General features: G+C 44.4%; 1 protein-coding gene across 2 annotated transcripts in view; it reads right to left on the bottom strand.

The window, feature by feature from the left end:
* Positions 1 to 1,854: 1,854 nt before the first annotated feature.
* Positions 1,855 to 26,533, bottom strand: part of ENOSF1 (enolase superfamily member 1) — a 50,640-nt gene continuing 25,961 nt past the window's right edge. Inside the window, exons 3-16 of one of the 2 annotated variants that reach the window (XM_006901285.1) lie at positions 20,907 to 21,022; positions 18,942 to 19,028; positions 18,518 to 18,544; positions 16,815 to 16,887; positions 16,669 to 16,707; positions 15,906 to 15,988; positions 15,007 to 15,041; positions 11,600 to 11,687; positions 9,686 to 9,820; positions 5,110 to 5,151; positions 4,258 to 4,387; positions 3,786 to 3,885; positions 2,648 to 2,729; positions 1,855 to 1,956 (exon numbers count right to left, since the gene is read on the bottom strand). In XM_006901285.1, coding sequence (XP_006901347.1) covers positions 1,855 to 1,956; positions 2,648 to 2,729; positions 3,786 to 3,885; positions 4,258 to 4,387; positions 5,110 to 5,151; positions 9,686 to 9,820; positions 11,600 to 11,687; positions 15,007 to 15,041; positions 15,906 to 15,988; positions 16,669 to 16,707; positions 16,815 to 16,887; positions 18,518 to 18,544; positions 18,942 to 19,028; positions 20,907 to 21,022 — 1,139 coding nt within the window. The remainder of the gene's footprint in view (positions 1,957 to 2,647; positions 2,730 to 3,785; positions 3,886 to 4,257; positions 4,388 to 5,109; positions 5,152 to 9,685; positions 9,821 to 11,599; positions 11,688 to 15,006; positions 15,042 to 15,905; positions 15,989 to 16,668; positions 16,708 to 16,814; positions 16,888 to 18,517; positions 18,545 to 18,941; positions 19,029 to 20,906; positions 21,023 to 26,533) is intronic. The other variant, XM_006901286.1, reaches the window with a different exon arrangement.

Genomic DNA, 26,533 nt, shown 5'->3' with positions numbered 1-26,533 from the left:
CATGCTTGGGAGGGTGGAGGGACAGCGCAGGAGAGGAAGGCCCTCTATGAGGTGGATTGATTCAGTGACTGGGATAATTGGGATGGGAGTGTCAGAGATGGTGCGATTGGCACAGGATAGAGCGGAGTTTAGGGCTGAGTTTAGAGGGAGTTTAGAGATGAGTCGCAGGCGACTCGACGACACATAACAACAACAACAACATCCAGTTCTTCACTAAAATCGTTAGATGCCATCAAATCCACTACAACTCATAGCAAGCCCAAGAACAGAGATCTGAACCTTGCTCTGTCCTTCACCTTCCTCGTGCTTTCTGCTACGCTTGAGCCCGCTGTGATCGTCACTGTCAGTCCATCTCACTGAAGGTCTTCCTCGCTTTCTCTGATCCTCTGCCTATCCCAACAGTGTCTTTTTCCAAGGATTGGCTCCTGCTGATAATGTGCCCAACGTTTGAGATGAAGTTTTGCCATCCTCACCTCTAAGGAGCACTTTGGTTGCTCTCCTTCCAATTTAAATTGCCAGTCTATTCAATATTCTTTGCCATCATAATCAAAAGTATCAATAATTCTTCTGTCATCCTCATTCATTTTTCCAACTTCCAAATGCATGAGAAGCAACTGAAAATATCTTGGTTTGAAAAGGTGCACCTTAGTCTTGAAACTGACATCCTTGCTCTTTAGCACTTTAGAGAGATACTTGACAGCAGATTTTCCTAATGCAATATGACTTTTGATTTCTTGACTTTTGTTACCCTGGGAGTTGGTTGTGGATCCAAGTAAAAAAAATTCTATAAAAACATTTGACTAAAAATATTGGTAAACAAACACTTCTGTTCTTGTCTGGATGCTACTTAGAGAAGAACTGTGGTGCCTTCAAGTCAAGTACAACTCAGACACCCTATGAACAAAAGATCTGATCTCAGTCCTGTCCTGCGCCATCCTCACACTTCTGACACACAAGAGCCCGTTGCAGCAGTCACCGTGTCAATCCACCTGGCTGAAGGTCTTCTTCTCCTTCGCTGACCCTCCAGTCTTCCCAGACTCATGTCTTTCTTCAAGGAATAGTACCTCTTAGCAGTATGTCCAAAGTATGTGAGGCAAAGCCTCACTATTGCCTTCAAAGACCACTCCAGCTGTGCCCTTGCAAGACATATCTTTTCATTCTCTTGGCCATCTATGGGATGTTCAGTGCTCTTCTCCAACATCACAACTCAAAGGCATCAATTCTTTTTCCATCATCCTTATTCACTTTAAGGACCACAGGCTCAATGTAATTAATACTAATTGGGCACTTAGAAATAGTTAAGTTGAAAAGTTTTGTTATATATTTCACCACAGTTATAATAGCAACCACTTAAATAAGAACTTTTTACCATTTAACAGAAAATATAGTCCATAAAATATGATTTTGACCTTACTAGTTTCAGTGTGGTGTGATATCTTTATTAGTATGCTTACACCAAGTGAGAAGAGATGCCAAAACACTTCCAGGCTAATCAGCTGTATACCAGATACCCCGTGGTGCTGCAGAATTATTTTTACTTTGCTAATTTATGAGAAGTGTTAAATAGACAGACCAAAGAATTATTCCAGTAAACAAATTATGCAACATGCTGCTTGCTCTCAGTATAGTTTTAATTTTGAACACCGGGACTTAACAGAAGTTTTCAAAGAGCATCTTCCTAAACTTTAAATAAATCTAAGTTCATTTAAAGATTGAATAAGAGAATCAAGTAACAATGATTATTAAGCTTATTCCCAACAGTAAAACTTTAAGCTGAGCTTGAAGGATGATTATCCCAGAATTTTTTGTAAAGCCAAATCTAAAAATTGTTAACTAAGATCTTGGATTGAACACTTAATTTTCTTGACCAGCAAGGAGTTTCTTCCAGACCTCACCATCTGGAAACTGGTGTTTCTTTACAGATTCCTCTTTCATTTCTGTTGAATAGCCGGCATCCTAGCAAAGAGAAATAATGGAGCACTATTAAGATCTACCTGGAACAAAATATTTCTTTCTGTTGCGCTAAGAAATGCTTTCAAAGCTAAGTCATAGGCAGCAATTAATATTTTTATAAATATGTTTTCAAATGCTTAGACTGGGGAGGAACAATTTTATCGGCTACTTCCTAGGACTAGTTCTTCATTCCTTTGGTAGCTCAACCTTTGCTGATAAAAATGAGCTATGAACTCCTGAGCATCATCAGGATAAATGGCCCAGATGGCACAGCTGTAGTCAAAACTTTGTAGAGCTTTGGTGGCTCAGCACACAGCCTACTGTGTGGTAACCAGAAGCCACACATCTTCGATGGTTTGACTCCACCAAGTAAACATGCCCAGTCTCCCCCAGTTAAGATTTACAGCTTCAAAACCCCAGTGGAGTGTCACTAAGTTGACATTAACTTAATGGCAGTGAGGGATGGAGGGCCAGTTAACTTGCAGGTTTGGTTTTGCACAAGGACTGCAAATTTTAAAGTATTGTTGCCTGTTAAGAGATCATCCTTGTCAAGGGGCAATTTAATCTCCCAGGTTTGTCCCTTCGACTGCAAGAAATGCTGTCAACTAGACTGGACTGCATATAACAACAACTTATTTGTGCACAGTGAAAATGAGGACCAGCAATGATGGTCGGCCTCCCTGCAAGGTCTTACCTTAGGAGGTATGTAAGATGCCTTCTTGATGATCACAGGATACTTGAAATGTTCATGGAGGTGGTCAACATATTCACACATCCTAGGAGGAAAGAATCAGGTTGAGATAGAAATCCTTACATTAGATCATACATGTGGTAGTAACGGTAAAAGCCATGGGATTCCTTCTGTGAGACACAGTGGGGCCGCCTTACTAAATTTGCCCAAATATTACAAAAAGAGCTTGAAATACTGTGAGAATTATCAAAGTGATGCAGAGACACAAAGTTATTACGTGCTGTTGGAAAAGTGGCAATAACAGACTTGCTCAATGGAAGGTTGCCACAAACCTTCAATTTAAAAACAAAACTGTACCAAAAGCACATTTTTTAAATGTACACCCATACTAAGTTACCGGCTGACTGTATCAGGTACTTTAATCTGTAAAGAACAGATGCAGAGGGAGAACCAGCACATAAGAGAGGCCTGCTGAACTCTGAAAGGTGGGTGGGGAATGATATTCAAGAATCTAATGAGAAAGATGATTTGAAATACAGATACGGCTGTATCATGGAGACTAGAAAGAAAGGCAGCACAAGCAGAAAAGGATGGAGACTGGGCTTTAGAAAGAAACTGGTTTGAGGAGGGTATTGGTTTCCATCTGGTTATGAACACTGGAATAATTCCTTGGTTACAAACAACTTTCCCAAATTTACACACTTCAAAAATAAACTAGCTGTCAAGACCTCAGCCCCAGATAGAATGGCCACTAGCTGGTGCGTATCGACTCCATGTACAGGAGCCATGGCGCTGGAGACTGCTAACTTCAAGATCTAGAGTTCAGGCTCACCAGCTCCTCCACAGAAGTTGAGGTGGTCTGTGCCCTTGAACACTACAGCCCCAGAAAGCCTACGGGCAGCTCCACTCTGTCCTCTACGGTCACTAGTAATTGGAATCAACTCAGTAGCTGTGTGTGGGTCATGACAACAGAACTGGAAGAGATCAAGGGATGCTAGTTAAGCAGGAAAGGATTCCTAGCCAGAGCTTTTGTTAGTGGCTGTCAATTCAGATCTCTCCTGGTTACCTCATGTACAACTAAATGAGACATTTCCTGGACTTTGCCATCCTCGCAACTGCTAGTAAATGTCATGTTACTGACCTGTTTTCAAGGCTTCCAGAGACAGATATGTAGTCAAATATAATCAAGTGCTGTACCAATTCACAGAGGCCAACTCCACCAGCGTGGGGGCAAACAGGAACTAAAAGGAAAAAAAACCATTCTACTTAATGCCAGGAGTTGGGCAGAGTAATGAGGTTATTACAGTGACCTGTTTGGATTATAATCACTCAGATGTGTTCTGGCATTATCATTTCCATTTCGTAAAAAGGGAAGAGAGGAACTGGTGAAAAGAGAGTTGTCTGTGTTTTCTAATTGCCCACCAGTGATTAAATCATTACAATTTAGAAGAATGAAATTCCAGGGTGAGAATTACCCAGTTTCCCAATTAAGCCTTACTGAGAGTTAGGAAACAAAATGAAGTTGGAAAATGCAGATCATTTGGGTTTGCGAGACCAGAGAAGCCTGATCCCTGGCAGGCAGGCGTGTGACATGCACTCAGCAGAGCCCTTACTTCCAAACTTCTGGGCCATCAGTAACACTGAGAGGTTCTCATTGACACTTCCCAGTCTGCAGCTGTCAATCTGAAGAAACTGCAAGGCACTGGCCTGGAGGAGTTGCTTAAATATCACTCTGTTGTGGCACTGAAAACACAAATGGCAGCGACCTGGCAGAAATGGCAGAGTTGACCTGGTCCTCGGGGTCTGCACCTGGCACCAAGCCATTCTGGGCTCATCAGGGCTATGCTTACTCTTTGTTCTTGGCACACGTAAGCCCCAAAAGTGCAGGCAGAGGCCCACGCTCACCTCTTTACACACCTGCTAGGGAAGCAGTGAGCAGGGTGAAGACCACTGTGCTTTATTAGAGGGAATGTCATACTGGTGAGTGGGTGCTGCAGACCGGCTTCAGGTTGAGCATTCCAGGCAGGAGGCCTGGACCACACAGCTGAACCTCGTTCAGCATGCTCCTGTGCCGGGAAGGGCTTCTACACTGGCTGGTCTACCCCATGGGCTGTGCTTCGTTTTAAGCACAGAAAGTAAAGCAATACCGCGGTGCAGTTTGGAAGCTGGCTTTCTCAAAGTCATCAATGTGTTTTATTCCCCTGCAAAGGTGACTTTAAATTGTTGCCTTGTAACTTTTGATGAGAGACTGTAGCATAGCTAAATGGCCTTACTCATAGGAACTGTAGAAAAATCCACCAGTTTCTGACCATCTCTGACTCAAGACTCTTAATTGCTGCACAGTGATCCCATCACCAAGAATAGGAAAGCTCCCTCACTCCAAGGACAGGAGCCAGGCCAGCCTGCTGTCTGCCTATGTCCTCCAGTGATGTCAGTATGTTCTGACCACGAACAGCATCACTTACCTGTTCTCCGGTTGCAACACCAATTCCTAAGGGGGCCAACGCCTACAAGACATAAGGCAACCCTGTATTATTTTCCCAAGTTTTCACATTGAAATTCATAATGTTTAAAAATATTTGTAGCCAAGGGAGGAAACGTCCCCACTGTCAGGCTGTGTGAAGTTTAAAGAACAGCAGGAGGAGTATCTGTGTGCGTGGAAGGGGCTGTGTGTGTTTGTAGAAGAAGCAAACATGTTCATCCACTGCCACCTGCTCCCTCCTGGCCGCGGCTCTGCAGATCAGCTCCTACAGCGTTCCTGTGGGGCTGAGCTCTCAGCAGCCTGCCCTCAGCTCCTGGGCCTGCTCACAGGTGAGGGCCTAGAAGGCAGAGCCACTCAGCAGTGGCTCATCACAACTCCTTCCTGTCTCTCTGATAACCAGCCATCAGTGTTATTCTAGATCTTCTTGTGTCTTTGTCAATCGTAATGTCCCTTCCCTTCAAGCTCAGTTGTTATGTGCTATTGAGTTGGAACTGTCTCATACCTGACCCTTGAGTGGATTTCAGAGACTGATTCACCCAGAGAGTGCCCCTCCTTCTCCCACTGAGCAGCTGGTGGATTTGAACTGTGTACCTTTGGGTTGGCAACACAGCTCCTTACCAGTGGGCTCCCAGAGCTCCCTTTCAAGCTCAGAGGTGACTGTACAAACCTTTTTCAAGGCTAGGCTGAGCTCATCAGTCATGATCTGCTCGCACACGGGCATCGTCACCCAGCACGGCCCTGCTGCTGCCTGCCCACCCTCTAAAGCTAACTCACTTCTCCCACCTGTGCTCTTGCCCCCTCCCTCTGCCTCCGCAGGGGTGCCATTCCAAAGCTGTTCTCTCAGGTTCTTTTTCCCCTTGCTCAGGATAGTATCAGAGCATTGCAAACATATTCTGAGTGCTTACTGCTGCTCAAGTATACACAAAACACTGGTTTAAACAGACAGGTGGCATCGTAGTTCACACTTCACAGATGACAGGCAGACCTGCAGGGTTAGTGTCACTGTCCCTCACTCAGAGTCAGGAAGAGACACGGCTGGGTAGAACACTAAGCAGAGTGATCTGAATCACTAGATGACACTGACTTCCAGCAGAAAGTCCCCCAGCTGAGGAGTGGGGTGTCCAGTCTCAAGCCCTTCCTTGGTGATCTGACAAGACATGTGAACATGGGCAAGTCTCCCACCACCTGAAGCCTTGGCTTGTCTGCGGGACAGACCGGGGCAGACAGTCTCAGATATCTTCCAGGACTATGATATTATTTGTCCCTATTTCTTGGTTATCTTTAAAAAAGAGTGGGGAAAAGGTATTGGGAGCCAGTTCTCTTGACTGACTCATTCCATTCTGCCATTTTAAAGCATTTCTGTTTCTGGCAGTAAATGATGTTATGTGCTGTCGAGTCATCTGAGACTCATAGCGACCCTCTGTACAACAGCTCTTGAAACCTGTCCTGTCCTGAGCCAGCCTCATTGACCCAATTTTATTTTCTCCTTTAAACATGTTTTGAATTTGCTCGGTTCTACTGTCCTTTTCTCTAACTGCCCCCGACATTCCCTTGATGGCCTTCTGTAACAGACTAACACGGCTGTAACCTCTACATTTTCCAAGTGCCATCAAGTCAGCTCCAACTCACAGCACACACCTGGATTCCTGCCCTCTGCCCCTGCCATTCAACATTATGCTGGCAGTCCACCACCTCTGAGTCTGCTCTGCATCCTCTCACTCAGGAACCCACAGTGACTCACTCTGTGGCTGCATCTCAGGCTGGATCTGCGGCCTGGCTCCCTCCCACCTTCCCTACTGTTGTCCCCTTATGCCCTCTGTGGTCATGGGCCCTGTAACAACTGCTCCCCCTGCTGGCTCGCCAGCTCCCCTCTTCCACACAGCCTCCTTTCTGTAAACAAAACTTTGGTGGGATTTGTAAGACATAGAATTCTGGGGTGCTCTGGTGGCCTGGTGGCAAGAAGTTGCACTGCAGTCCCAGAGGTACACAGTTTGAATCTACCAGATTCTTTGCTAGAGGAGGGGCAATCTCCTCCTGTACCAGTCAGATCTGATTTGGTACACACAAAAAAAATGATAATTTTTTTAAAAAATGTAAAAAAAAAAAAGAATTCAGACTGGTTCATCTTCAGAGTAAAGAGAACAAACACTAGGTAATAATGAGCTGACCCTAAGGAAACATAAACAACAAAAAGACATGACAAACTGCAGAGGCCCTGGAATGCATAAAAAAAAATAGAAGAGGGGGACTGGGGAAAGGAGAGGGAGCCACTATAAAAGAAGACTTGTGTCCCAGAAAGGAGTCTGGGAAAGACTGCACTCTCCGTAAGGACTCAGTCATAAGGAATTGGGGGAGGGACTCGCAAACTCAAGAAAGAAAAACTTGTTGGGTTTCTTTTTTTTTTTCCAGGCTACTTTGTGCCCTATTTTGCAATATTGCTTAATAAAACCTCACTCTTAATGAACTGACTTTGGATTGGATTTCTGGAGCGTTTGTCAGGTTAATGCTCTGGGTAACTTAGCCTATGGGGTAAGGCAGGCTTGTCGCATACTCCTCCCCTCTGGACTCAGTGAGGATGGTCCCGCTCAGGGTTTCTTCTGATCTGCCAGTTACGAAGAGGAGCTGAGACAGTGCTCTGGGGACCAACAGTGGTTTTCATGGGCTTGAGACCAGAAGCACATCTAAGGAGGCTGTCCTGGTGGATAAAGACCCAGGCCTGGGCCAGCTGGCAGTCAGTAATGTCACTGCCTTCGATGGTAGCTACCAACCACCAGCAGCCTTCATGAGCACCTGACAGGAAAGCAAAGCACAGCGGCAAGGCCCTCTTGAGCCATCGCTCCTGATTCTCTTGAACCCTTCCTGTTCAGGTGAAGTCAGCTGGAGTCCCTCTTCAGCTTCTGCTGACCTGCAGCTTAGCTTTCCTCTCAGCCATGGTCTCACCTCCAAAAAGCCCTCTCCAGTCGTCGATACACACCATCTTTCCCCACTTCTACTTCCGCCACACCCCCACTGTCCCAACTGTCCATGCTTCTTGTTGCTTAGTGTTTTCTCTCCGAGAAGAATCAATGCCTTTGAGCTGTGGTGCTGGAGAAGAGGGCTGAATATACCATGGACTGCCAAGAGAACAATGGGGTTCATCCTGGAGAGGGTGAGATCAGGCTGCTCCTTGGAGGCAAGGACTCTGAAGCTTCGTCTGATATACTTCAGACATGTTGCAAGAAGGCACCAGTCCTTAGAGAGGGACATCATGCTTGTAAGGATGGAGGGACAGTGTAAGAGAGGAAAATCCTGGATGAGATGGAATGACTCAGTGACTGGGGTAATGGGGGTAGGTGTGTCAAAGACAATGAAATTGGTTCAAGATAGAGCAGAGTTCAGAGCTGTTGTACACAGGGTCACTATGAATTGGAGTTGACTCAACAACACACAACAAGACTGAGTGGGAAGAGTGGCAGCATGTCTATCACAGGTTGTGTCAAGTGTTGGACTTCTGGTGGATAAACATGTTGAATTTACTGAGAGAAAGATGAGAAGGCCCCCGGGCCCCAGGCCCTACACCTCAGTGGGCCTTGCCAGTCCATGTAGTTTCCTAGAACTTGGAACAAAGATTATCCTCAGGATTAATGTTTTTTTAAGTCAATACACAATAGCAGAGAGTACAGCTATGAAAAGTCACCTTGGGGAGAAAAACAATGATTCTGGGCCAGCCAGATGTGGCTATGAGCCAAATGAATGCACCAGCCCCTGGCACAATGTCTGCAGGAATGAGGCCTCCATGTCTGGAGCTGAAGGAGCTAACCTGCTGTCCAAGTGTGTGATGGTCACAGGCGGTGAAAGACACTAGCTGTGGAGACGGACACGGGCCATGCTGGCCTGACACCCTTGCACCGTCAGTTCTCATGACTTAACTGCTACTCTGATTCCTCACTCATCACACAGCTTCCCATTCTGGTCAGAGGGTACAAAAACCTGGTGCTCCTAACAGTTGTATTTCTCCAACTTCACAAATGTGTCGAGGGGGGTGGTCTCTCAGGGTGTTCTTCAGACATTGTGGCATACCAGATTCTTCTAGAATCTGAGATGGGAGGGGCAGGCCTCAGTGGAGTGGTCCCGTGGAGGAAGCACTCAGCTGAGAGCGCTCTCTTGGGAAGAGCCTCCTGAGACGCTGGACAGGCTCAGCCTTGGCATCAGCTGAGCCAACCTTTTGAGTCACTCAGAGGAAGCTGTAAACTGTTTCATATGGTACAGTATTTCTAATGTCTGTCATATTTCTGTACTAACAAAGCATGGGAACCATGTCTATTAATCTTTGGACTAGGGTAGTATATCAACTTTTAGCAATTTCCTTTTTTTAGAGTAAACATAAGTAAGGGGTAGAGGGTAAGCTGGAGTGAATAAAAGGATGTCAAGTCTGAAATTCCAATACTTGAAACAAGTGACAATCATCTCAGCTCTCTGGTCAAGAAACCTTAAAGGGAACAAGCAGGACTATGGGACTGCTGCAGGCACTCTGGAAAATCAAATGAAGGTGAGCCCAGCAGCAGTGGCAGCTCATCTACCTTGGAAATGGTGGCATGACCAAGGATGTCATCGGGAGAAGTCGGCTCCTCGATCCACAGAGGCTTGAACTCGGCCAGCCTGGACACCCACTCTATGGCTTCAGGCACATCCCAGCGCTGGTTGGCATCCATCATCTGCAAGGGGAGAGAGACCCATCATGGTGGCCCTGCCCAGGGCCGGGCTCACTGTAGAAATGCTCTTACTCACCTGTCACCAACTCTGAGGCCAACTCCCACACAGGGTCCTGGCATCTTCCTGCTGGAAGACACCCACTCACAACCCTAACTCAAAACACATGCGCTCACTGCTACTGAGTCACTTTCGACACAGTGATCCTCCGCTGGGCTTCCAAGGCTGTAAATGATAAAGGGAAGAGCTCCCATCTTTCTCTCTCAGAGCCGCTGGTGGATTAAAACCAGCAAAGATGTCTGGCCTTTGAATTAGCCACACACTTAATCCCAAAGTTCTCTTAACAGAGGAAGCCAAAGGATGCCCAGAGGTTTGGGATGCCAACTCCAGAGACTCCGCTGGAGGAGATGGAGCTGTTGGACTGAACGGCTGTGGCACTGGAAGTGCCCCACTGAGGCCAGTCAGAGGGGCTTGCTGGCCCAATTTCCACCTTCTATATCACCCCAATAAACCTGATTCACAGGGTTAGCTCTGTTTGTAGGAAATACAGTCTGAGTCACTGCACACAATTCAGGTCATTTACCAAGTGCGCACTATGTATCTAGCATAATAATAAATAACCTGCATGTTATCATTAATTAGCACCTAATTCCACTAGGCACTTTATGTATTTTATCTTATTTAATAGTTATAATAACCCAATGATGCTGTTCATATAAACTCATTTTATAAACAAGAAAACTAACATGCAGAGAAGTTAATATATTTTCTCATGTACCAGTCAAATAAATGTGGGTTCCACCCAGGGCTCTTCTGGAGAGGGTTCCTGACTGCACTCCATTATCTGTGCTGGAAGCCAGGTGCTAGAGGTGCAGACCTACCCCACCTTCTACCCCCGAACCTCATGGTACCTTAAGAAGACAGGCATAAAACCAGACCTCTTTAATAGAATGTGGTTAAGTGGGAAGCCTTCCCTTCTGTTATGAAGGATGCTATAAAGACCAGAGTAGAGTACACTCTGAATCAATTCTTTTTCATAAATTATTTGCATGAGGATGATCTCATAAAACAAAAATAGCTTTATTAATGCTTAATAGGACTGTTATCTTATGTCAAGGATTCAAAATGTCTAAAGTACTACATGTCTCTTCCTTTTAAAAAAATTACTGTTGCTTTTATAAAAATATTTCATATAGGGAGCTCTGGTGGCCTAGTGGCAAGAAGCTACACTGTAATTCCAGAGGTACAGAGTTTGAATTTACAAGATGCTCTGCTGGAGAAGGAGGGGCAATCTCCTCCTGTACCAGTTAGATCTAATTTGACAGTACACACAAAAAATAATTTAAAAAATTTCATATATAAGAAATATTTCCTAAAAATACAGCCACAGTTCTAACATGAGCTTTCTGCAATGGTGGCCTCCTAAAGCCTGCATATCCGACAATCTACACAGGCAGGGCTCACTCAGAAGGGAGGTTAAGTGAGAGATACACCATAAGCTCACATTTGCCTAGGTGCAACCACACCAGCAAGGAGAGCTCTCTGAGTCAGATCTTATTTCCAAGGAATTAAAAATACAAATTTCCATCCCTTTCAGAGTTCTGCTTTTCTATTGTTGTTTTAAGAGTTGTCCTTCTATAAGACTAAAGAGCTGTGCTTTCTCTGGCAGTAAGTTTTAGTTCCTAGTGTTTTCTACTCCTTGCTGGGAACGTGCTGTTCGGGTCCTGAACAATGACTGACTTTGTGGAGGCTGCTTCCTTGTCAGCAGCTAAGAGGCTATTTACCAGCGTCTTCTCAGGTCCAATCATGTCTCTGATAAGCCGGCACCTGCGGATGTCATCTTGGAGATCAGCACCAACCTTGACTTTGAACCTACAAGATAGATACATTAGGTTGGCAGTCTGCATTTGTCCCCTGACCCTGCTGACGCCCACATGCCCCGCCTGTGTCAACAACTCACAGACCCCATTTTCTAGTCCCTACATACTCCTCTATAACTCTCTCCAGAGAAGCTACCTGAGAATCAGCCTGCAAACTGCCTCTCTTCCTCAGCATCAGGGCAATGGTGCCAACCTACTGCTGAACTGAAGTTAGGGAGCTGGAGAGGGGAAGTCACACTCAAAGTGAGGGCTTACTCCCAAAAGTGAGCTATTGCATGCTGCCATCTCCTGTATAATTCATTGGTATCTCCCTTCCCAGAGCAAAGAAAAGTGAAGAAGAGAAGAGACTATGAATCCAAAGCACTGGCAGGCCACATGAACTTCTATCTCCATGACCCTGAGACCAGAACAGGACAGTGCCCAGCCACCACTGCTGACCACTCTGAAAGACAGCATCCCTGAAGGTCCTGACAAGAGTGGAGGGGAAATATGGAGCAGAACTGAAAGCCATAAAGAAGAATAGACTCACCAGTCTGGTAAAGACAGGAGAACCTCAAGATGATGGCTCTGAGCTACCCTTCAAGCCTAGTACTGAAATCACCTCCACACCTGAACTTAAGAGTCAGACAATGTTGTTATATGCTGAAGTTGACTATGACATAGGAACAATAGCACTGAACCCTGCTCTATCTTGAGTCAATCTCTCTGTCTCTGACACACCTGCCCCCATTGCCACAGTCACTGTTTCAACCCATATCATCCAAGGTCATCTTCTTCTGTGTTGTCCCTTAACCCTTCTAATCATGATGTCCTTCTCTTAGGACTGATTCCTCCTGGAAATGCCCCCAAATATGTGCGTCAGAGCTTCACAACCCTTGTCTTCAAGGACGAACCTGGTTTTACCCTCTTCAGGAGAGACCATCTGTTCTCTTGGTAGTCCATAACTAGATGGGTATATAAAGTGATCAGTAACAATGACTAGGGATGATAGAAAGAGAATTGATGCCTTTGAGCTGTGGTGCTGGAGAAAACGGTTAAATATACCATTGACTGTCAGGAGAACAAACAGGTTCATCCTAGAGAGTGTGAAACCAGACTGCTCCTGGGAGGTGAGGATTCTGCGGCTTCGTCTGACATACTTTGGGCATGTTGCAAGGAGGGACCATTCCTTGGAGAGGGACGTCATGTTTGGGAGAGTGGAGGGACAGAGAAAGAGAGGTGAGACCATTGGTGAGATGGATTGATTCAGTGACTGGGTAGGTGTGTCAGACAGTAAAGTTGGCAGATGACAGAGCAGGTTTCAGGGCTGGTATAAACAAGGTCACTATGAGTCTCAAGTGACTCGACGGCACATAACAACAACACTACTAGGCAGGAACTCACTCCTTAGACTATTCAATGGTCTAAAAGGTCAAAATGGTGCAAGGTCAAAAGGGCAGCGTTTGCCCAGAGCTGGAGAAGACCGGAAAGGATAGGAAAGAAGGATGTAGGAAGAGCACTGTTACACTGTGAAACTGCAATCAATGTCACAAAACAAAATGTGTTAGCATTGGAAAGTCCACTCACTCTTTAAACTCTCACTCAAATTTCAACAAAAAGTTTTTCTTAAAATGCTCACATTTGGATAGCCTATTACACAGGCTGCTTCACTTTACACTATGCTGTGAGGTGGGCCACGGAGACCTCTGATCTCCATAAAGGGTCACAAAGGTCACAGACTGTGGTGCATAGTCTCCTCCCCTCCTCTACTTCTGCTACTACAGCGAATGCAGCCTGGTTCTCCTCCTCAGGGAGATTAGCATCTGCCTGGTGGCAGCCTGCCACCAGCCACCGCTACCAGAGAGTCACCACTGTGGGGGAGGGACAGCCTCGCTCATTCTCCTGCCTCTCCGCCCTGCTTACTCACATCACAATAGCCCTTGGGACTCAAGGACAGCAACAACTGCCACTTCCTACAGAGCCTTGGGCAGCCAAGGCCTCTGCTGACAAAAGCCCCAGCATTCAGTCAGCCAGCCATCTAGTGAGGGTCTCTCCCCAGACTCTGCACTGAAAACTAGAGCAGACAGTCCCAGTCCAGCTGGGAGCTCCACCTCAAAGACCGCAGCTCTGATGCCGTGTTCCTGTGCTGGATGCAGATGGACTCTGCCCTCAGCCTCTTCTGACTCACCAAGCTGAGAGTTAAAGGATTTCAGGGAACACAGAGGGCAGGAAGGAAGCCAGCACACACAGGGCTGCTGCCCTGAGTCCTGCACATGCTGGTCCTGAGCAACTCATTTAATTCTGACGAGAACTATGATGTAATGTAACGTATAAAGAGCAAAAATGGGATTCAGAGAAGCTGAGTAATTTTCCCAAGATCACACAGCTAGTCCTTTGAAGGAAGAAGGCAAGATCTGACTCCAAATCCAAGTATTCCTAAGCTTGTTTCCACAGCTGCTTGCTGCTTCCAACACGTTCTCAGTCCCCAGAGCTGTAATTAATCAAGGAGCTGCTCAAACTTTACTGTGCACACAGATCATCCAGGGACTTGATTAAAATACAGGTTCTAAACCAGCAGATGTGGCTATAGGATGGAAGTCTGCATTTTTAACAAGCTCCCATGTGATGCTGATGCTCTTGGTACATAGACCACCCAGAACAGGAAGAAGCTTAACGCACAGACACTGTGAAAACCTGGAAATGCAGCACAGACACAAAATCCCATCCTGAGTGGCAGGACGGGCCAGGGGCCTGGTCAGAAATGGCCCCTCTGCCTCCTGCTCCGGGACCCAGGGCCACTGGTGACTTTGGTACCACCAAAGAAGAGCCCAGGATGTCAGGGCCCACAAGCATGACGCCTGGTCAGGAGAAGTGCAGGCCTGTGGAAAGAGCTGCCATGGAAGGTAGAGGAGCTGACCCGTTCTTAGGAACTCCCAAGAAGCTGGCAATTACGTGGCACCAAGGACTTCACTATATTAAAGATCTTTCCAACACTTAGAGCTACCAAACAATGGAAAAGTGCCTTACCAAGTTCAAGTCACAGTCTCCAGAACTATTTAAGCAGAAGCTAAATAGATGTCTGTTCCTGCTGTAGCTGAATATAAATAATAGATTTCTATTCTAGATTTGTGTGTGAAATCAATGTTCTCCAAGGTCTCGTTTAACTCTGGTATTCTAGGATTCTAATTAGTGCTCATTTCAGAAACAGCCTAGCTCAGGTTCAGAAACTTCTCTCCCTTCTCCACCCGCCAGGCTGCCTGTGTCCTCCCGTGGCTGGTGCTGACCATCCAGACCCTGGAGGGGGTGGAGTCCATTATGGAAAAGGGAGTTACCTTGTCCAGCCTTCCTTCAGGGCCTTGGAGCAGAGCTGTGAGGAAGGAGTACATGCATCAGCACACGGAGATGGGCACCTGACCCTAAAGGGCATCTCAAACACGTCTGCCATGGAGTTAACAAAAGCTATGGCTGCAGCATAAGCCAGAAGACCAACCATGTGCTGCTGAAATTAAGTACAGAAACAGCTCAGCCGACAAAGCACAACTTTTTGTACTTTATCATTTTCTCGCCTCATCTCCATGGGAACCATTTCTTTGTCATAATATTCCTGAAAGAGTAATATAACATCAATCTCTCTCTCTTTAAATGTACTTGGGAGAGAGATGGGCAATATCCTTTCACAGAATTTATGGCCTCTGGAAACTGGCTGGAAGGTTAGCTATGAGTTGATTACAAGTCGATTGTACGCACACAGCCACCACCACAGCTGTACCTCCACTGAACTAATGGGTGGTAGAGTATGAAGCAGAAGCAGCCTCCTTTCATCAAACTACGCTTCAAGCAGCTGTGTCATGTTGAGAAGTGAGGAACCATGTGTGGATGGACTGCACACAATACCTGCCACAATGCTCCCAGCAATACACAACTTGAGGCACTCAGCTCAGTCCCCAGCCAAGGGACAGGCACAGCTTCTCCATGCACAGCATGGAAGGGAGGCCCAGTGTAGTTATGCGGCGTGCAGGGCTCCGCATCTGATTGGAAGCCAGTCTTAAACTGCCTCCTCCTAGATGCCCCACTGGATTTCAGGGTCACAGGGGTTCCATGAGTTCATTGTGAATGGATTTTATGATCATGTAAAAAAACATTTTCATGATGAAACCTTCCGCACAAAGACTTTCTTCCAGAAAGCCAGGTGTATGAAAGTTTTTCTATGTAAACAGATTAAAATGCCAACCTGCGTCAGGGTATCATCTGAATATCCCAGCCAGGCGCATGACGTGGTATAGGCAGGATAGCCCTGGGCCAGCATCTGTGCCTCTGAAAATACAGCACTGGTTGACATCTCACCTTTTCGAGGGACCTTCAGAATCCGAGAACTCCCTCAGTGCAGTTATGCACTCAGCTGTTAACAGAAAATCTGCAGTCTCCAGTCTACCTAGAGGTGCTTTCAAAGAAAGGTCGAGGGAGCTACTCTGAAAGATCACAGCATTATACACCCTATGGAGTGCAGTCCTCGGACATGAGCCTGAACAGACTCAACAGCACCTGCTCGGAACTGAAGTAGCACCCAGTCCAGGGAGCTCTGGGAAGCACCCAGCCAGGAAGGGGGGGAACTCTTGGGGGAAATTCAGCCACTCTCTGAATGGTCCCTCCTTCACATTCTCCTAGCTCATGTATTCGTTCTGGCTTGTATTCACCACTGTGACATTACTGAGGAGATGAGTTAGGTGGTGGGAACACCCTCTTGGACTTCCTCACTTATCAGGGCTCCTCCCAAGCTGCACAGTGTAACCTGACAGCCAAAGCCCTCCCTGATGCGTGGCATGGCCTCTGAGCACACAGACCACGTGCAGGCCCTTCTTTCCACACGGCTTAGACAGTTGTCTGGAGGCTGGGCGCTGGGCAGGCCACTTATACCAACGAAGTGCAACCTCAAAAAAGAGCTCCACCCTAAGTAGGCAATGACAACAAAAAGTAACGGGAACCTCACATCCTACCTCTTTCTCTGCTGCCAACTCGGCCTTTCTGCAGTATTTCTGGAAAATAAAAAAAGAGCAAAACTCATTCTCACGTACAACCAAGAAGTCTGCTACATCAGTAGGTATTAGAAAGCTTTCGATTTAATGGAGTGAGGGACACTCACCACAGGCTTCCTCCTCAGTCAGGGAGTCAGAGATGTACCTGAAATCTATGCAGGACACCAGCGTCTTGGGATCCTGCACCATGACAGGAGGGGACAGGTTCCTCAATTCAGATGGTTTATCTAATTTCCAAGAATCTTCTGACCTTACAGTGGGGGTGGACAGACACTGAACTGTCTGATTATCTCCTCCAATGCCCAGTGCTTCAGAGGCTCATTGGTTCTCTTCAGAGGAAGCCCACCAGCCCTCATGTTCTGACCCTTAAAACCTCAGCTCCACCTATTCCATTAACACCTTTCCCAGTAAGAGGATAAGTAAACAGATGGTGAAACTCAGGTTATCAGTCCATACATCAGTGTTCCATACGAACACTAAGAAGGGAAGTGTGGCCCTGCAGAAGCTGAGTTGAATATGAAAGAAGGCTGGTTGTGGAGTCAGGCCACCAGGCTAAGAGCCTCATGCTCAATTCTGAGCAATTTTCTCTCCTATAGAGTCACAGAATTCACAGAACTGGTAGGACTAGTGAACTCAAATGGGAGAGGCCCCTTCAGCATTTGCTGAGGCACCTTCTTCCCTTCCTACAAGCTCATGGTGCCTCTGGTTCCTGGGAAGGCCAGGTACTTGGTCTGAGCCTCTTGCTGGGACTTTTCTCATACCTTTGGAAAGTAACCAGTAGTAGTTCCATTCTCACTACTGTATTACATTGCCTATAATGTCCTAATGTTACTGTTATAATCATAGAAGCTCTTTCAACCCTGAGATGCACCTTCTTTTAAGAGTCCTGGTGTTAAAACAAGGATCAAGGTTCAAAAGAAAGAAGTCTACAGGTGAATCTTTTAGCACCTTTCAAATAACTAATCTGTCTTGGACAGTAGTAGCTTTAGAGACCCACATCCTTGACCCTCTCTGCCCCCCCCTTTGCCCCTGAAGACACCCTCAACAATGACAGAGGTGATGTGTACTCTGGTTTTACTGTCCTCCAGAGAAGGGATGTCTAGTGATCTCTAAGTCCATATGTTCTTTTTCTTCCATTTAGATGCCAAGTAAGCAATAAGAAGAACCTTCAAAAATTGACCAAGATACTTTTAGTAACCATCTTAGTGGTCACATGAGGAAGTAAAAGATAAGAGTATAAGTCACCTTTGTGAGACCTTGGACTCAGCCTCCGGCCTCCCTGGATCTGAAGTACACTCCTTTTAACTTGCCCAGAATTGTCCCCTCTTCATTCAGGAGCTCGTCTCTTACATAAACAGGTCCAGAAAAAAGACAACAAGGTGCTTATCTCTAGGCTAAGTGTTGTGCCTTTTCCATTAGAACCGCAGAGGGAGAGAAAGCTCAGTCCTCTGATCTCCTGTTACTTTGGAGTCAAGTGATTGCATAGTATCTTAACAACACCCTGCAATTTAATCTTTAGGTCAAGTCTATGAGATTCATGGGGAAGGTGACTATCCTCATACACAGTTCAAAGAACAGAGCCTCAGAGGATCTATGTCCCAGATTCCCTGTGGACTCAGCCTCAACTCAGTATTTCCCAGCTGGGAGGGACTGTGAGGATCAGGAAAAGAGAATAACCTTTACCTACTCTTCATCTCATCATCACTGCAGTAATTGGCACTAGAATACACTTCCTGATTGTCAAAAGGCAAGCAGTTCATGAATTCTATTTCATTTATAGAAACCTCTGTATTGTAAAGAATTTACATACCATGTCAACAAGTAACTTCCACAGAGGCTTGAAAGGAAAAAAGTGAGAGAGAGAGAAGATCAATAAGACCCAAGTATGAAAGCATTTTCCCCTCTTCAGTAAGTGTGCTAGCAGCAAACTCCATCTGTCAGACAGGCCCCATCTCAAATGCTGTCTGTGTGCTTAAGCCCCACGCCATCCCCCTACCTAACCTGTTGCCTCTACAGTCCCATCTTTTATCTCAACCCTTTCTAGATGATGCCTACAATTTCACTACTACTGACAATAACTCTCAGGGGATAAACAACCAAACCATTCTCTAGTTGTCCTTCTAGGGGCCTGCTGCGTTCTTTTCTTTAGTGTTTACAGGGCTGTTTGTAACGGGAGTGTGATTCCTGTCGCAGGCACTAATGCACAGAGCCACAGAACTGACTAGACCCCTTACCTTCCCCTCCTGCTTAGCCCACAGGTCCCACAGGGCATTTAAAATGGCTGCTGTTGCCAGATGCACAACGCCTTTCTCTGGACCAATCTGGTTAGGAGAAAAACGCACCAGCATTACTCAGAAACTGGGAAGGCAGGCAGCTACAAAAAGGCCTCAAGAAATAAAGGCAGCAGTGGAAACTCACTTAAAATCTTTTAAAACACATTTTTTCTTCTTGATCATTTGAAAACAGGTTAAAGATTTCTTTTTTTTACCCTTTCACCCCTAAAGACTTCTGTGTGTACTCCCTAAATGTTATCGTTCTTCCATAACCCTATTAAAGCAATCACATTCAGGAACTGTAACCTTGATAATACTAAAAGATTATCCATATTCAATTTCATCAATTATCTCCCGTATGGTATTTTCTTCTATCCAAAGCCATATCCAATCCAGTATGATGTATCACATTTAGCTGTCACATCTCTGCTGTCATTTTGGTACATTTGGTACTGCTGAGTCGCTCTGATTTAAGGCAACCTCATAGGCAAAAGAATGAAGCATTTCTCTTTAGTGTCTTTTTACTTGAAACAATGATTTCTTTTTTTAATAGTGGCATTTTTAGAAAGTACAAGCCAACTGACTCATGCAGTTTCCCTCAATCTGAGCTAGTGTAGGGGTTCCTTCATGACTAGATTCGAGTAACAAATTTATTTTTTGATACAAATTGACATAGGTGATGATATAGTTTTATCATTAGGGGTATTAACTTTTACTAGATAGTAAGTTAGTGTCGATGTGGTTTCTCCACCAGGAAGTTGTAATTTGACCTTAAAAGTGCCTCCTAAGTAAGGAGCTTGCTACTGCCCGGTTAGCACCTGCTGATGATAGTTCTGTCAATTACCACTTCAGTACTTCATTATGGTGCTCCTCTAACACTGTCATTCCTCGCAAGGTCATTAGTTGGTCTTCAACTGTCATGATGAGCTTTTCTTTGTTGGTTGATTGCTATCTGAATGTGCTCATGGATTCTTACTTTACTCGATGGGCTATAAGGCATAACCACATTTGCCAGGCTTCAGCGAGTAGGATCTTGTTCAAGCTGACTCATTTAAGGATAAGCTTAAACGGATTTGCATAGTTAGGAATGAGAACCATGGCAATATGGAATGCACATGCTTCTGTGTCACTCTGTGAATGGACAAGAGGCTGAGCAGAGGCAGGAAACACATGTGGTATCAGGGAACAGGGCAAAGTCCACACTATGGGATTTATCTTAGCGTGACAGAATCCCCTCCCCAGAGCCTCATTTTTCACAAGCCTTGAATTCATGACTCAGATGCACACCTGCCTATACACTTAGAAGGTTCTTTAGTTAGCTATCCTTCTAACTTTTGGTCTCTTTTACACTTTTTTCCTTAATAACCTCCCCCTACAACTCCAAGACATTGTTATCTCTCCACAAGAAGGTTGTCCATGCATCTTCTAGCTTACTTCTTCCAATTCAGGGAACAAGATGACAAGAGCAGAGATGTTGTTGTTGAGGTAGCTCTGAGAATACAAGCATGCCCAAATTAAAAATTTATAGAAAGAAATTAATGAGCTAAAATTATCAATTCTCTAGGGAGCTCTGGTGGCCTGGTGGTAAGGAGCTGTACTGCCAATCCAAAGGCACACAGGTCAAGTCCACCAGCTCTTCTACAGGAGAAATATGGACAATCTCCTCCCATGCAATTTTCTGATTGTGAAAACCTACTGGAAGGTCAGCTATGTATTGGTTCTAACTTAATTGTACAAAACAACAAAATATGACCCAATTCCTAATTTATCTGAATATTTTACTTACAAATTACAGTGGTTTTTATTTTTACATTTTTGGCAGCCAAAAGAACATCTTAAACCTTGTTGCTGTATTTATATAGTATTATGGTAACAGTATTTATTACAAATATTAACAGTATCAATCTTACAAAAGTGGCTTCTCACCCATCGGAGTTGTCCATCACTGGTGAGCTGCCTGTAGAAGCCCCGGAAGTCGCTGACAATGTCCTTAAGGTCCTTGTTCAGCACATGGTGAGCAAGTGCATTTACAGCACAGACAACTATTAGAAAAGAATTTCATCCTTGTTCACATTTTGGCACAAAGTAATACATTACAACATGAAAAAACACAAAGTAATGTGGCTGTTTTAGTAAAAATTTTATCATAAAAAGACACACTTTTAATTTAAAATTCTGTGTTTTTAAAATATATCTACTGTGAATTATTTTATGTGGCCAGGAGAGACAGGTCCTTGGAAAAGAACATCATGCTCAGAAGGGTGGGGGGATATCACAGGAGAGGAAGACCCTGGGTGAGATGGAGTGATACAGCAACTGGGGCAATGGGGGTAATTGTGTCAGAGTCAGTGAGACTGGCTCAGCACAGGACAGGCTTCAGAGCTGTTGTCAATATAGGGTCACTAAGAGTCGCAGGTTACTCAATGGCACATAACCACAATAACATCACAGTGTTACTCCATTACAGAGTTTAATTTCTGAAGAGCAAACACATTGTTTGATTGGCTGTCATATAAAGAACAGGCCTATTAATATGAAAATTCAAGTATCATTCTTGAAATATCCTAACCCCTTTCCAAAGTGTTCTACAATCAGATTCAAGGTCAACCCTGTTAGTTTCTTGTTCATAATCAATGGATTTGACTTGCAAAGAGTCCTCATGTCATAATGGTTAAACATTCAGAGGTCTGAGATTGGAACCCATCAATCATCCTGCAGGAGAAAAACATGGCACAGTTTGCTGTCATAAAGATTCACCACGTTAGGAGCTCTAGGGGAAAGTTCTAGTCTGTGCTATAGATTCCCTTTGTTTGAACTGACTCACTGGCAATGGGTTTGGATTTGGTTTTTAAATTATAAATGCTATCATTGGTGTTTTGCTGTAATATGTCATCAAGTTGTAACCACTCACAGCTGACTCTCCAATGGGTTTTCAGAGGCTATAAATCGCACTCAACAGCACATAACAACAGCATAAACTGCACAGGAGATGACTCCCCATCATTCTTCCATGGAGCAGCTGGTGAATTAAAATTACTTGTCTTCGGGCTGGCAGCAAATTTCCTTACCTGCTAGGCCAGCAGAGCTCCCTTAAATGTGCTATTAAATATGAAAGGTATCTTAAATTCACAATCTGCTTAACATGCAACTAAAACCTAAATAAAACAAATGCACAATTCACATATAATTACATATACAATGTTCAAGTACATAAAAACCATTTTTCTTAATATCAAATTACTATTGATTTACTGCTGTACATTTTCCATAAATAGTTCAAAGGCCAACCTTAAACCATATCTGCATTATCATCAATTATTTACTTCTGGTGCTTTATCTGAAAGCATTTTGTCTAAGATGAAGAATAAATAAAACCACAAACTGAACCAGAATAAAATCTTTCTATCCCTTGCTGACTCTACCAACCATTTAGACGATGTGTGAATCACCAGTGAGACAATGGTAGAGTTCTTGCCTCCCATGAAGGAGAACCAGGTTGGATTCCAGTCAATACACATCAATTACAGCCAGCATTTGTCTGCCTTGTGGGGCTGACATGTGTTGCTATGCTGCTGAGGTTGCTATGCTGAAAATACACCTGAAGTACTCAGTACTTTTTAAGTATTTTGAGTGCATTTTCAGGAGGAACCAGTTCTTGGCGAGAGACATTATGCTGGGAAAGGTAGAAGTTTAGCAGAAGAGAGAAAGACCCTCAATGAGATGGACTCACACAGTGACTGCAACCACAGGCTAGAGCCTATCTTAGATGGTGAGGATAGGGCAAAGTCCAGATCTGCTGTTCATAAGGTGGCTATGAGCTGTCATCAATTGGATGGCAACTAACAACATGATGCTGAGGAAGGAGCCCTGGTGCTGTGAGTTACATGTTATGCTGTTAACCAAAAATCTAGTAGTTTGAATTTACCAGCCACTCCTCAAGAGAAAGATGAAGCATTTTCCTCATGGACAGATTTACAGCTTCCCTGAGGGAAGATAACCATGAGTCAGAAATGAGGGTTTTAATTGTGGTCTTCTCCAACCCTGAAGGTGGGTCAGGGTTGGGTGAGTCTTGCTCCATGATGCAAAGCACCACTCTGTGGCAGAGTGTCTGACTACATCGGGATGCTCAACAGATTTCTTCAGAGCTTTCAGAGAAATAGAGAGTGAGAATAAAGGCCTGGTGATCTACCATCAAAAGTCAGCCAGGTAAACCCCATGGTTCACACCAGTCTGATCGTGTTGGTTAGGGTCACTAGGAATCAGGGGTTAATTTGACAATAGCTTAATGATAACCAAAATTCTTTAAAAAAGTCATCCTTCTTAACCCCAAAGTTTGTTTTGTGTTGCCACTGCCTGCTCCCAAGTATTTAAGATCCTAGTCACTATTCACTCTGCATCTAGGATATAAAGTGTTTGTTAGTGGGCAATGTGATGTCAACTGACCTTGTGTTCCCTAAGACTATGGTCTTGAGCTTCCAGGCCCGGGACTCATTCCTCCAAGGTACTTAGTTATGGTGAAGAAAATTCCCGACCTTTGCTCCCTAAATCTTCTACTATATTTAGGAATATATTTACAGTATAAAGGTGGTCACATTCTCGGATTAAATAAAATTAGAAGGTTTTATAATAAGTGGCTCATAATAACTATTATCTGTATATTTATTATGTTAATATCAATACATCAGTATTGCTCATTTTTTTAATAATGACCTGAATTATCCCACTGGTTTGTATTATCATAGCCAGTTATTTTTTTTTTTCATTAATTTTAATGAAAGTTTACAAAGACTGTGGATTTCCATTCATTCACTATTGCACTTTTCTCCCTGCCGAACCCTCTCCCCAATTCATGCTCTTCTCTTTGAAAAGTGAAATTCTTTCATTGTTATACAGTCCCTCCCCCAAGTCCACTCTACTATGCTGCCTTTATTCTGGACTCTTGTCATGACAATAACACCTAATCATATATCCCTTTTAAACAGTTTTCTCCCTCATCTGTTTCAATGCAGTATACATTATCTATCCCCTCTTTCTCAGTTTCCCCCCAACCCCTGTGTCAGTCCTCTTTTGTAACAGTGGCATTATGCAGTATTTGTCTTTCTGTGACTGAGATATTTCACTCAGCAATGTACTCCAGGGTCATCCATTTTGTATAATATTTCTTGAGTTTCTTATTTTCCAATGCAGCATAGAATTCCGCTGTGTGAATATACCACAGCTTCTCTATCCATTCATTTGTTGAAAGGCACCTGGGTTGTTTCCAACTCTTTGCTATTGTGACCAAAGCCACAATAAACATGGGAGTGCATATATCTGCTTGGGTGGCAGTTATGGTTTCTTTAGGGTATATTCCCAGTAGTAGAATTGCTGCCTTCCATGTGGTTGCACCATTTTACACTCCCACTAAAAGTGAATAAGGGTTCCAGTTTCTCTGCAACCTCACCAGCATTTGTTGTTTGTTGTTCTGTTAAATTTTTCTATTATTACTGGGGTGAGATGATATCTCATAGTTGTTCATAGCCAATATTTTTAACAAAAGCTAAGTGTGATCTCATCTTTTATAGCTCTGAAAGATGCACACTGTTCTTGGGACTTTCCTAGTGAAAATGAGACCATTGGAGGAAGTTAACTAGATCCTTCTGTACTTGACAGATACTCTGCCCACTGGTCCGACCGAAGGGTGAAATGCAGTCTTCAGGCTTGTCTGCTGGATGGTGTGGGTGAGAACCTCACCTAGCGGGGGGGATAAAAAAAACCAGCCCTTAATGACAGCTTCTTGCTGACTAAATCCAAGGGTCTTCTCCTGTCACTCGACCTACTCAGGAACCTTATTTTCTGGGATGCCCCAACCCTGGAAGGAGATGCAGTGAAGCCTGTGACAGCTATGGACACTTGAGTCTGGACCAGTGGGCTGGATCTTTGAGGCCAATTTCCTGCTTCTCTTAATAGACTTCCTTTTCCACCACTTCTTTTTCTTTTCCTATGTTTTAAAAACCATACTGGTCTACACATTTTAAAAACAGAATAACCAACCCACTCTCTCTCCTTCTCTTCATCTTACTTGCACACACACTCTTTCTCTTTGCATAGTACTGAAGAAAAGCATTCTTTTTTCATCTCTCTCTGGATCACTAAAGAAAAGATTAGCTAAAGACACTGATAAAGGCTATGGAGAACAGGATGAGCTAATGGAATTTCTTTGTCTTTAACACAAGTCTGTGTAGTCATTCATGGAGATTGTAGTGAGTCACTGAAAATGTAGCAAGGCTAAGTGGGTTTGCATCACATCGTGGTCTGAAAAAGGCAGAAGCCAACAACATGACCACAAAACAGTCGATTTTTTAAAATTGGACACTTAAATGGTTTTACCCAACCTGAGATGTATACTAGGATAATTAATAGGGCTGAGATCAGAGGAGGGGGTTGGCTATTGAAAGCCCTAACCCATTAACTTCAGCAAACATCCAAGAAGGGTTTAAATATGTCCTTTTAGTGAGTACACACTGTGTGTTCTCAAGTCAGCAAAACTCTCCAAAAGGCAGTTCAAAGTCTGACTGCTAACAGACAGTGGTCAACTGCCCGTCTCACCTCAACGAAGCCTGAGCAATCTGATACAGCCTGTGGGCTATGTTGTACAGCTGCAGTATGGAAGAATGTGCAGCTCCAAGTGCTTAATTCACAATCAGGGGCTGAAACATAGCTCACAATCTATCATGGTCAGTGATCACTATCCTGGGAAAATTCAGTGAATCAGTAACTTAAGTGGGGGGAGAATAGGGAGCCTCAGGTCCCTGCCCAGGATCCTCCTCCTGTCTGGAAATTCCTAGTTACCCAACAAGATGTACTCCCGGCATTACCTCTACTCTGCAGCCTTCCCTGGCCCTCCTGGCAGAGTGAACCAGCCTTCCCAGCCCTCCTGGCAGAGTGAACCAGCCTTCCCAGCCCTCCTGGCAGAATGAACCAGCCCCTTCTCTGTGGATCCTGCACATACAGACTGGGAACAAACATTTGGTAATACCATCTCAGACAAGAGTCTTAGAACAAAAGTTTACAGAACATTCCTGGGCCTCCCAAAGAAAAAGACTGATATCCCAATTACAAAATGGGCAAAAGACACAGAATTTTCACAGAAGAAGATATGAATGACAGACACATGAAGAAATGCTCCAGATCACTGGCAATATGAGAGATGCAATTCAAAACCACAATGAGGTCCCATCTCACTCCAGTAACAGTGACAAAGTTTAGCAGGATAGTAAGTTAATAAATGTTGGAGAGGATGTGGCAAGAAAGGAACTCTTATACATTGTTGGTGGGACTATAAAATGGTACAACCATTCTGGAAGGCAGTTTGGAGTTTCCTCAAAAAGCTGAACATAGAAATTCCATATGACACACCTATTCCACTACTTGTAATATACCCTGAGAAAATGAAAACTGAGGCACAAACGGAGACTTGTACACCAATGTTCATAGTAGCATTATTCACCATTGCAAGAACATGGAAACAGCCCAAATGTCCAACCACAAGGGAATGGATTGAGAAAGTATGG

This window comes from Elephantulus edwardii, unplaced genomic scaffold (genome assembly GCF_000299155.1).
Source record: "Elephantulus edwardii isolate Elephantulus edwardi_28Jun2011 unplaced genomic scaffold, EleEdw1.0 scaffold00316, whole genome shotgun sequence".
Taxonomy (NCBI): Eukaryota; Metazoa; Chordata; class Mammalia; order Macroscelidea; family Macroscelididae; genus Elephantulus; species Elephantulus edwardii.
The sequence above is the reverse complement of the archived record's forward strand: the minus strand, read 5'-3'. Positions and strand labels throughout refer to the sequence as shown.